This window comes from Monodon monoceros, unplaced genomic scaffold (genome assembly GCF_005190385.1).
Source record: "Monodon monoceros isolate NGI ecotype Baffin Bay Population unplaced genomic scaffold, NGI_Narwhal_1 Super_Scaffold_3, whole genome shotgun sequence".
Taxonomy (NCBI): domain Eukaryota; kingdom Metazoa; phylum Chordata; class Mammalia; order Artiodactyla; family Monodontidae; genus Monodon; species Monodon monoceros.
The window spans coordinates 35,731,128-35,743,636 of record NW_021703780.1 but is presented as its reverse complement, the minus strand read 5'-3'; the positions used below and the strand labels follow the sequence as shown (position 1 = coordinate 35,743,636).

Sequence of the window (12,509 nt, the reverse complement as noted above, 5' to 3'; positions counted from 1 at the left end):
TATCATTAATCTGAATTCTTTTTCAGGTAGACTGCCTATTTCCCCTTCATTTGTTTGGTCTGGTGGGTTTTTACCTTGCTCCTTCATCTACTGTGTGTTTCTCTGTCTTCTCATTTTGCGTAACTTACCGTGTTTGTGGGTCTCCTTTTCACAGGCTGCAGGTTCGTAGTTCCTATTTGTTTGGTGTCTGCCCCCAGTGGCTAAGCTTGGTTCAGTGGCTTGTGTAGGCTTCCTGGTAGAGGGGAGTAGTGCTTGTGTTCTTGTGGATGAGGCTGGATCTTGTCTTTCTGGTGGCCAGAACCGCATCCAGTGGTGTGTTTTGGGGTGCCTGTGACCTTATTATGATTTTAGGCAGCCTCTCTGCTAATGGGTGGGGTTGTGTTCCTGTCTTGCTAGTTGTTTGGCATAGGGTGTCCAAAACTGTAGCTTGCTGGTCATTGAGTGGAGCTGGGTCTTAGTGTTGAGATGGAGATCTCTGGGAGAGCTTTCACCATTTGATATCATGTGGAGATGGGAAGTCTCTGGTGGACTGATGTCCTGAACTGGGGTCTCCCACCTCAGAGGCTCAGGCCTGACACCCAGCCGGAGTACCAAGACCCTGTCAGCCACATGGCTTTTGTGGAATTTCTTCAGGGACTTCTGGTTGAGGCTTGGCTTCCAATTGTAATAGTGCAGCTTGGAGGGTGCAGGCTTGATTTTTCAATCAGCTTGGCCAGCTCGCAGATTCACTCCTGCACACACTGGCTGCCCATTCCTGGAGCCTTCCAACCTGCCGGCCTGAGGCTAGACTATTCTGAACTTTACTATTTATTTCCCTTTACCAGTGAGAGTTATACTTTCATATATTTTCCTGTTACCAATTAGCATCCTTTCATTTTAGCCTAAAGAAGTCCCTTTAACATTTCTTGGAAGACTCATGTAGTGGTGATGAACTCCTTTAGGCTTTTGCTTGTCTGAAAAACTCTTGATCTCTCCTTCCGTTCTGAAGGACAACTTCACCATGTACAGTATTCTTGGTGGCAGGTTTTTTCTTTTAGCACTTTGAGTGTATTGTGCCACTCCCTTTTGTCCTGCAAAGTTCCTGCTGAAAAATCTGCTGATAGTCTCATGGGGTGCCCTTGCATGTAACAAGTTGTCTTTCTCTTGCTGTTTTTAAGGTCTCTCCTTGTCTTTAACTTTTGACACTTTACTTACGTGTTTTGTTGTGAGTCTCTTTGGGTATATCTGCATGTTAAACAAATAGGCCTTTTTTTTCACAGAAGGACTAGGTGCTTTTTAGTCAGTTGTCTCTGTGCTGGGCCCTGGGTTGGTTGAGTACAAACAAACCACTTAAGAACTATTTCTCAGTTTACTATGGCCTTGTGGGTCTCATGGACATAAGCCCTGAATTTTGGGGTGCTCACCTCTCAGGTACAGGTCTTAAAAGTTGGGGTGCCCGATGTGGAGTTCAAATCGTTTGCTCCTCAGGGAGAACCTCTGGTCTGTGGGTTCCTTCCCGATTGTGGGTCCCTGTGCCAGGAGTGGGGCTGAACATGAGATTCTGTCTCAGCTTCTCCTGCCAGTTTTGATGTGAGTTTTTCCTTGTTCACCTAATGTGTTAGAGTTGCTCAACTAGTTTTGCTCAACCATATGTAGCTGTAGGTTTGGTGTGTCCATGGGAGGAGGTGAGTTCAGTATCGTCCTATGTCACCATCTTGATCTAGAACTTAGTTCTTTTTCTTTTGTGACCACCTGTTCTTTTTTCATTTCTGCATTTTTTTCTGTCCTTTTTATAGATTCTTAGATTTATAGATTATTAAATCTACATATATTCTCAAATATTTTATATATTCTCAAGCCTATAAATCTCAAATTTTTAGTTTCTTCATTTATCTCTTTGAGCATCCTAAACATAATTATTTTTAAATTTTTTATTATGGAAAATTTCAAAGAAAAGTAGGGATCCTCTTGCTTCCAAAATTATCACCTCATGGCCAATATAAGTTCATCTCTACCTCCCATACTCCAAGGCCCCCAGATTAACCATAATTAAAGATTATTTTTCAGATTGTTCTATAAAATTAATTTCACCTGGACTGAGTTTTTACTCTGATTGTTTTTTATGTTGGCTGTCTCTCTGAGTATCGGATTTCTTTTCATGGGTTTTGCAATTTTTTTTTTTCACTCTTTTTTTTCAGCTGCACCACGCGGCTTGCAAGATCTTAGTTCCCCAGCCAGGGATTGAACCTGGGCCCTTGGCAATGAAAGCGTGGAGTCCTAACCACAGGACTGCCAGAGAATTCCCAAGGGTTTTGCAATTTTTATTTTTTAGAGGAGTCATTTTGAGTGGCGAGCTTTAAAAAATGTGGCTTTTATAATTTGTTAAAATTGCTTTTCTCCTTCTGCATTTTAGCCTTCCTTAGGAGTCTAGTGGTTTTGTGGCTTCTTCCGGCATCCCCCATCTCCTCAAGTCCAGAGCCAGCTGTTACAATAGTGGTTTACATCCCCTATTCTGCTGTGGTGGGGCAGACCCAGGCAGAGCTGACCTGTCTCAGGTCTTGGTTGTGGACCTGGATCTGTCACCCCGTCCGCCGCATCCCTAGGTTCATTTAATCTAGATGACCAGCTTGCAGCTACAGACAGCCTCCTTCCACAGTGGAGGGATCTAGAGCATAGTCCTGATGGTCCCTTTCATACAGGCCACTTTTAGTCTCCTCTGTGCTGCAGGAGCCAAGGGGTTGGCACCCACTGACCAGAGCCCTCAGGCCTGGGCTTCAGCTCCACCTCCTGGCTTGCATGTCTTTTTCACTTCTAGTTCATGGAGATGTTTACCTTGTTTTTAAGTCTTAATGTGTTTGTTTTTTACCTTCTCTTTTTGTGTTTTTTACATTATTCTATGTTTTTGGAGGCGAAAACTGCACCCCACGACCAGAAATATCCCCTAAATGTATGGTTTTGAGTTTTCTGCCGCCTCCTTGCCTCTTTTTAGCAACATGCACGCCACAAGTTTTGTTTTCAGAGCATTTTTGTCCTATTTATAAATGCCATTCAGATACTACTGAGGGAAATAAAGAGTTTAAGAAACCTTTGGTGACCACCTCATTCTTATATAAGTAGGTTTTTACACTTAAGAGTATAGCTATTCATAGGCTGTGCTTTGAAAACTTGATTTTGCAAGTCCAGGGAATTCTGGGATTCAGTTATTAACTATTCTTACCCCAAAACAGACTCTTAGTGTTGTCTACACTGGTATATTCTGTTTTCTTTACCCCATATGCCCTGCTGTTTGCCAAGCTGGATTCTTACTGTTACTTCATTCATGGCCTCTAAAGGAAGCCTTTTCCCTTCCTGTAAAATGTCTTCTCCCTCCCCCTTTTGGAATCCCACTTATTCTCAGATGCTCCCTCCTCAATGAAGCCTTTCCTCCTTGCTGCAGGCAAAAGTCATTTCTCCTCCTCAGAACTCACAACAGTTCACACCACTCTTATTACACTTACTACACACTAATTTGTAATATAATCATTTGTGGAAATTCCTTGAACCTTTGTATTCCTTCCCATCTCTGAGCTTCTGTGATTCTAAGTATGAAAATTAATTGAGGCATGTTGCAGAAAATACCTTACTTTTATTTTCCTTTGTGAAACTTTCACATCAAAGATTCTCAGAAAAACCCATTAAAACTAGAATTAACTTGTAATCAAGTGAGATATTCATATTTGGGCCAGAACAGGCAGGAATATAGCAATGTTTATATGTTACTTTAAAGAGTTCAAAAGAGTCTCATATATATTCTCATTTGCTTCTCATAGAAAGCTGCTGAGATAGAGCAGCTGTGATTATATCCATTTTGGCTGAAAAACACCAACTAAAAATATAAATAAGAACATGATGATTTAAGTTCCATTATCTCATGTAGGTGGTACAATAAAATAATTAGTAGCCAGAGTGTCAGAAGGTTCTGGTTTGAACTTGCAACGCAATCATCTTGAGCCTTGATTTTCTTGGCCGTAAAATGACCCAATGACTTCTAGGGCCAAGCTAAAAAATTCTGATTTTAAATGCACTTAATTTGTAATTGAAAATGTCATGGCATATTCTTTGATTTCCTTCTGAAGGATGTTTGCATATCTGCCATTAAGGAGAAGGATATTGAAGCCAAGCTGACTCAGGTGATTGAGAATTGGACCAACCAGAACCTGAGTTTTGCAGCATTTAAGGGAAAGGGAGAGCTGCTGCTCAAAGGAACTGAATCGGGAGAGATTATCACCTTGATGGAGGATAGTTTAATGGTCTTAGGTTCCTTACTAAGCAACAGGTAATTTTATAATTTTCAGGGGAGGGTTTTGATTTGGTATTTAGGGTTATATAATTTTAGATAAAAGCCCAGTTTTGTAGCTGTGGCACAACACAAGATTCTGACCTAAAGTGTTGACTCTTGTCTGTCCTTACATGAACTACCTATTTTCCCTACTAATCATGACCTCCATCTCTTCTGTGGTACTCATCTCCCCTTCCTATGTTTCCTGATGGGCCCCATCATAATTATTCTCCCTCAGATTGGCAGCTTACCTCCTAAACATCTGGACTCCCCACGAAGATGACACCTTCATTGTATCTCCTTTCTCTTTTCATTCTCTGATTTTTCATCATTGCCCTCCTTGGCTAAACCTGCTCAAGTGTTTAATCAATAGCCCTGGAAAAGTATGCTGTCAACACAAGAAGGAATATAATGAAGGGCTTGACGCTTACACACTTGGAATTTTTATGGTGAAAAGTGGCCATATCTGGGCTGGGTCCACTGCAGCCTAAACGAGGCAACGTGTCCATCACTGGACTACTGAACTGCTTGAAGGTGACTGTTACTTCAAGCGCAGCTTTAGGAAATGGGACCCAGATTAAGTACACTGTCTTGGCATTAGCAGCCTCTAATCCCCTAGCTGACTATCCAGTAATTCTTAACTGGTCTTCACCCTAACACACCTAAGAAATATGTCACATTATCTCAGAGGTCATTAACAGAGGTCAGTGTCCATGGGGATTCTAATACCCTACCTCCAGGCTGGGACTGCTGTTTAATGAATGACATCCTGCATTACCTCTGGCTCAGAGGCAGTCTTGTATTTGGATAATGTACTAACTCACAAAGCTCCTAATTCTGGGTTGAAGTTGCTGGGGTTAAACTCCTAGGGTGTGTCCTCTGCTTTCAGGGAATCTGAATAACCTGGCAAAGGTGATCATAGGCCATTCAGTGGTTCCTAGACTTCACAGGCTGCTACTTCCCCATGGTTCATTGCAAATTTTTCCATCTTGATTTCCTGAATGATGACCTCTTGAGGAAGGGCTGTAGATTCACCTGAACCTGGTGTGTAGCCCAAGAATTCAGGACTTGAAGTCTTTCTTAATTTCATTCTTAACTTGCATATAACCTGAATATTGTAGTACTTATTTATGGTACTAGTAAACTCAATGTTGAGGCCCTGCTAGAAGGAGTATAAGGATATCTAAGAGGTCACAACACTTCAGTAGATTCTCCTCCTAGAGAACTTTACAGCATCAAGTGGATCCAGAAAACCTCTTCTACAGCCAACCACAGACTGATCTCATAGAAGGCAGTACCAGCTGGATCTCTAGGGCTACCCGGATGTGAGAAGGAAATTGTGTATCTTCATGGGTGAGGCTTCACTCACCTGGATTCCCTGGATGGTGACACTTTCCTGGTGGGTCCCTGATTCCCTGGCATTCCAAGGGCCTTCCTACCTGTTGTGAACAGGTTCCACCACACAAAGCTATGCAATGCAGGTACCTGGCCAAACGACAAAAACTGGTCATTAGTGATTTTATTTCAAATCTCCCTTTTTCTTGTTGGGAAGTTACATACCATCAAAGATGATTTTCTTTTTTATTCTGTGCAAAATTATTTTTGGCTCCAAATATCTAAGTCCTTCAACTCCCTGAAATGCCCTTCCATACCATCTTGGTCTGTGTGTATTGATCTTGAAAGGTTTTTTTTTTTTTTGCATATTGACTGCCTTTCAGCTCTAGCCTGATGGCCAGATGGACACTATAAATTGGGAGTTGAGAAAAATGCATCTTACTGCCAGATCAACTCATCTACCTCCTTGGGACAGTTTTTGTACAACCCCTTTATACCTCCATGTATAACATAGTCTTCCATAGAAATGAAGGGTTACAGTGGCATCAGACTATTCCCAGAAGAACCCCATTCTTCATGTGAGCCCCTTCAAGTCATCCTGTCCTGGATCAAGTAAAGTTTTAAGACTATACTCAACAAATGCCACTCACCGGGAAATTCCACTACACTACTTCAAAGCTACTTGCCATGGCCACAAACTGAAGTCAGCTTCTTAATTCAACTGTTGTTAATTAGGTCTTTCCCCAGTATCTTCCCATCACTTCCTCATGGCATCCACTCTGTTTCTTGTCTTTCTTAGTTGTGCCCAGCTTTCTGGACACCTTGTGTTCTCATGAACACTTCAGCTAGCCCTGATGGTGAAAAAACAGGAACCAGGCTTTTGGGGGATAGCAATTCTGTATCGTTAACGCTGCAGAATCTAGGCGTAGTGCCTGGTGGAATTAGCAGTCTATGGGTGGGAAGAGCACATCTGTAGTAGACATCAGACCTCAAGCTTGACCTGGCCTTGTGGTAGTAGTTCCATAGACCAGTAACAACAGTACCCTCTGTGTGATTTTCCACTTGGATTTGGTTCACAAAAGACTTGGAAAGCCATCTTATTCCTTGTTTTCCCTTTACTCAGAGGAGCAACCAGCACAATTCCTTTACTGGACCTCTGTGGCTTAAAACTTTGTGAACTTCTTAGTTTATCACTGATACATGGGACCATTAAGTGAAATCACTATAATTATATGTTTCATTCATAAAAATGCAAACATCTTACTAACTGTATGAAGTTTAATAGGAGCTGCCTTTTTTTTAGGAAAAAATGTTCAGTGTCAAAGGAATTTTTCTCCTATTATTTGCTATAAGCCATACTATTTTCTGAATCTTCCTTAAAATGTAATATCTTTCCATTCTTACTTTTTAGATATAATGCTCCATTTAAAAAAAATATCCAGAATTGGGTGTATAAATTGTCCACTTCCTCAGATATAATTGAAGAGTGGCTAGTAGTCCAGAACCTTTGGGTTTATCTTGAAGCTGTCTTTGTAGGTGGGGATATTGCCAAACAGCTACCTCAGGTAAATATGGTTTTTGTAACTGCTGATAGAATAATTTAGTGTATGTTGTTTATATGTCTCTGTAAAAGTCTTCAGAAAGACATATAGTCATGTCTTGATTATTTGCACCAGGGGTTTGCAAACTATGGCCAACTCACCTGTTTTGTTTTTTAATTTTATTTTTGGCTGCATTGGATCTTCATTGCTGCATGCGGGCTTTCTCTAGTTGCGGCAAGCTGGGGCTACTCTTTGTTGAGGTGCATGGGCTTCTCATTGCTGTGGCTTCTCTTGTTGGGGAGCACGGGCTCTCGGGCACAGGCTCAGTAGCTGTGGAGCACGGGCTTATTTGCTCCGTGGCATGTGGGATCTTCCCAGACCATGGATCAAACCCGTGTTTCCTGCATTGGAAGGCAGATTCTTTTTTTTTTTTTTTTTTGCGGTACGCGGGCCTCTCACTGTTGTGGCCTCTCCCGTTGCGGAGCACAGGCTCTGGACGCACAGGCTCAGCAGCCATGGCTCACGGGACCAGCCGCTTCGCGGCATGTGGGATCCTCCCGGACCGGGGCACGAACCCACGTCCCCTGCATCGGCAGGCGGACTCTCAACCACTGCGCCACCAGGGAAGCCCGTCAGGCAGATTCTTAACCACTGTGCCACCAGGGAAGTCCCACCTGTTTCTGTAAGTACAGTTTTATTGGAACACAGCCATGTGCATTCATTTATGTTCTGTCTATGGCTGCTTTAGCATTACAATGGCAGAGTTGAATAGTTGTAACAGAGACCATATGGCCTACAAAGCCTAAAATATTTAGTATCTTGCCCTTTACAAAGAAGTTTTTTTTTTAAAAAGTGCTGACCTTTGATTTACATTAGTAGAAACAAGAAACTCACATAATTTTCAAATCTCCAGGTTGTCTGAAGATGTGAGGTACATTTGAATATGATACTATTAAATTATAATAGTTCATCTCTTCTTAGAATTAGACTTATTCCTATGAGAGTAAGAGTTAAAATAATCTGTATTCTGTAAACACAAATTAACTATTAGTAAGTTGTTAACTAATAGTAGATCAGAAACATGAGGCAAGGAAACTTAGCCTTAGAAGCCTGTAACAAATTCTTTAAAACAGCCTTATGGGACCTTTTAAATGAATGCCAGTAACTTACTAATAATTATTCTATGAAGGTAATTTTCCTCTTATAAAATAAGGCCCACTCTTTTTTTTTTTAAACATTTATTTAAAAAAAATTTTTTTGGCTGCATCGGATCTTAAGTTGCAGCACGCGGGGTCTTTGTTGAGGCGCGCGGGATCTTTCGTTGCCGGCGCGGGGCCTCTTTGTTGCGGCGCGGCGCTCCTCTTTAGTTGTGGCACAGGGGCTCCAGGGTGTGTGGGCTCTGTAGTTTGCGGCACGCGGGCTCCCTTGTTGAGGTGTGTGAGTGCAGTAGTTGTGGCGCGTGGGCTTAGTTGCCCTGTGGCACGTGGGATCTTATTTCCCCGACCAGGGATCAAACCCGCGTCCCCTGCATTGGAAGGTGGATTCTTTATCACTGGACCACCAGGGAAGTCCCCTAAGCCTACTCTTTTGAATTTCCATACCTATGGCATCACTATAGATTAAAAATCAAGGATAAAGAATTTTGAAAATAGCTGGTTTCCCTTTGTAACACATTTTTAAAACATAAATCATTTTTAATCAGAAAGTTTTATTTTTTAAAAGTGCACTTAAAAGTTTTAACAGGGCTTCCCTGGTGGCGCAGTGGTTGAGAGTCCGCCTGCCGATGCAGGGGACGTGGGTTTGTGCCCCGGTCCGGGAGGATCCCACATGCTGCGGAGCGGCTGGGCCTGTGAGCCATGGCCGCTGGGCCTGCGTGTCCGGAGCCTGTGCTCCGCCACGGGAGAGGCCACAACAGTGAGAGGCCCGCGTACCGCAAAAAAAAAAAAAAAGAAAAAAGTTTTAACAGAGGCAAGATTATGCCAATTTCTAAAAGCACTTTAAAAAATTGAATGCAAATCTTAATATCATCCATGGTAAACAGAAAGTTTTCATTTGCAAAAATGTAAATGAAGCTTTGTTTTGGATTTTTACTTTTTTCTTTTTCCTGGGGTACTATTAAGCTTTAATTATTCCAAAATACTGAGATCAAATTATTTTCACACTTCTTCAGTTTGCTCATCAAACCAAAACACTTGGGGTACTGAAAGACTACATTTGCGATTTAAGTTGATAGCTCTGCAAATTAATCATGTGGCACTTTGAAAAATGTTATTAAATGTAAGGAAAAAAATCAGCGATAAACCTCATTGTGATAGAGCAGCATTTCAATAAGCAGTTCTCTTGTTCCAGAGTTAATTCAGATGAAGAAAAAAATTGCCCCTTTAAATTATGTAGCCTGAGACCAATAGGCTGGTTTGAGGAACTGTAGGAGATGCCAAAGTGAAGACTTGGCTTCATTCAGTTATCCACATGCCAACTTTCACTTTTGTTTTTAGGAAGCAAAACGTTTTCAGAATATTGACAAGTCATGGATAAAGATAATGCAGCGAGCTCATGAGAATCCCAATGTGATTAGTTGCTGTGTTGGAGATGAAACTATGGGGCAGCTTTTACCTCATTTACATGAACAATTAGAAGTATGTCAGAAGTCACTTACAGGGTAAGAGTTTAATTTTTAAATTACCTATCCTTTTATATGTGATGGTGTTTTATCCCGAACAAGTTCATAGAATTGACTGCATTTTTGGTTTGGTAGTGATGGTTGAGGTGGTGTTAGGAATTTAACATGTCACATAAATTTAATTTCTCTGCAAAAAAAGACACCTTCAAGTTGAGGGTGGGTGAGTTACAGCATTGTATTAGTTTTGCAGGGCTGCTGTAACAAATTACCACAAACTGGGTGGCTTAAGACAACTGAAATTTATTTTCTCACAGTTCTGGAGGCCAGAAGTCTGAAATCAAGTTAGCAGCACCTTCTGAGGGCTCTAGGGAGAATCTTTCCTTGCCTCTTCTAGGTTCTGGTGGCTCTTGGCTTGTGGCTATATAACTCCAATCTCTGTCTCTGTCTTTATATGTCCTTCTCCTCTTCTTCTCTGTGTGTCTCTTATGAGGACACTTGTCATTGGATTTAGGGCTCATCTGAATAATCCAAGATTATCTCTTCTCGAGATCCTTAACTTCGGTACGTTTGCAAAGACCCTTTTTGCAAATGAGGCCACATTCACAGATTCCAGGGAATAGGACGTGGACATATCTTTTTGGGGCTACCAGTCAACACACTACAGGCATGGAGTAGAGATGTGCACTCAGAGAACAATTAACCAGACAAACTCACAGATAGTTTTCTTAAAAGGCAGTTCATTCTCAATTTCTATTTGAAATAGGGTAACGATATATCTTAGTTTGTCCAAATTTATGCCTCTGTCCTGGCTGAATGGCTATTTGTCCCCCCTCTCACTCTCAAAATACCTTGGTTTGGAGGTAAATTATGTGTTCACCCTGGGTTTAAGCCGCGAGGTTCACAGTACTCTTAGAAAGGTTGCAGGAGGTCTCTTGATGAGAAAGAAGATAGGATGGAGCAGGCTTGCTCTGGATCACTTTCTTATTTCCACTTGTTTTCCCAAGTGCCATCCATGGTGCAGCAGGACTTTCTTTCTAACCAAAAATTTCAGAGGCAAATGGGAAATGACTGTAGGTGTTTGCTACTATCTTATTGATGTTAGTGATTGCGTCTTGGCTAAAACACCCCAAAATTAATAATTCAGAAAAAATTATTTCGTAACGTGACTTTATTTAAAGGTATTTGGAGAAGAAGCGATTACTATTTCCAAGATTCTTCTTTGTATCTGATCCAGTTCTCCTGGAAATTCTTGGACAAGCCAGTGATTCCCATACCATACAAGTATGTAATCTAATTATCTGTTACCTAAATCCTTTTTTTTCACAGCCTATGTATGAAAAAATAAAAATGAAGTTAATGTCTTAAAAGTGCAGTCAGGAAAGAAGAGTATTAAAAATTATGTTGGTTACAAACTGTCTTATTTTCTTTGTATTTGGAGCCCATCAGCCTGAGGCAAGAGTCACCGATTATGCAACTCACCAGCTGGGTGACTTTGGCCAGCTTCTTAATTTTCCTGTGCCTCAGTTTCCTTGTCTGTAAAATCAGGATATTAATCATTTCCACCTCATGGGATAGTCATAAGGATTACACGAGATAATTCATTGAAAAGTTCTGGACACACAGTATGTGCTCACTAAATGTAATTCATTGTTATGAGTATTTTAATCTAAATATTCTTAGATCAAATAGGGATTGTGGTTTGGATTTGTCCTTTTTTTGTCCCAAGTGCTTCTCAAATGCTTTTATTGCCATTTCCAAGGGCAATACTTCCAGGAGGAAGAGAAAAACTACAGAGAACTGGGTGTGAGAGGCACTGGAACACCCATCCCAGGGACATTTCTGGTTTGGGAATTTGGGAAACAGCTAGTAATACCTTCCTTGTTGGTTTCCAGGGAGTTGAGGGGATGAGAAAGGAAAGGAGGGAAGTAGAAGCTGTGTAAGGCAGACATAGAGCCAAGAGAGAAGGACTGAGCTGTCCCTGGGAGGGAAGAGGGCAGGAACCATGTGGTTCAGTGTCCATCGGGAGGAAGATGACAGTTACTAGTCGAATCTCCATAATGTAAGAGGTGCATTTGTAGGTCTTGGAGGAAACATTCTGTAGGGCTGGATTTTTAAAAGTGGGCTTCCAAGTCAGTCAAGGGTCAAAGAAGAGTCTTTTTTTTTTTTGAGGCAATGAAGTAAATTCTTAATCTCTTACAAATATAAAAAATAGTAAAGCTTTTAAAAACATCTCAGTGACTTTTGTGTTTAACGTCATGTATGATGTGTTTGCTCTGTCTTGTGCTTTCTTATAGCCACATCTCCCTGCAGTGTCTGACAACATAAATGAGGTGACCTTTCACGCAAAAGACTATGATCGTATCATGGCTGTCATATCAAGAGAAGGAGAAAAAATTATTGTAATTTAACTTGGTTAAAATTTTATTAGGATTTCTTTAAAAATTTAGATTTGAGGAGAATGCAATTCTCTTATGAAAGAAAGGGAGGGGAGTGGTGTCGGGTTTTAGTTCTGTAGCCCTGGCTTTGTAACAGACTAGTTTGGATAACTCATTTAACTTCTCTGAGGCTCATTTTATTATCTATACAATGAAAGTTTTAGACCGGATGATCTTTATATTTCTTTCCACATATAGTATTAGTTGATTTTACTCACGTTTTAAATATTTTATATGAAATTGTTTGCTTTGCCTGAGGTACTTTGATTTATGACATTTGT

The 12,509-nt window shown here is 41.0% G+C and overlaps 1 protein-coding gene across 1 annotated transcript in view; it reads left to right on the top strand.

Moving 5' to 3' along the window:
• DNAH8 (dynein axonemal heavy chain 8) overlaps window positions 1-12,509 on the top strand; it is a 323,816-nt gene that overhangs the window by 118,205 nt on the left and 193,102 nt on the right. Inside the window, exons 36-40 of the mRNA XM_029243162.1 lie at window positions 4,095-4,294; window positions 7,044-7,197; window positions 9,669-9,832; window positions 10,972-11,074; window positions 12,088-12,192. Coding sequence (XP_029098995.1) covers window positions 4,095-4,294; window positions 7,044-7,197; window positions 9,669-9,832; window positions 10,972-11,074; window positions 12,088-12,192 — 726 coding nt within the window. The remainder of the gene's footprint in view (window positions 1-4,094; window positions 4,295-7,043; window positions 7,198-9,668; window positions 9,833-10,971; window positions 11,075-12,087; window positions 12,193-12,509) is intronic.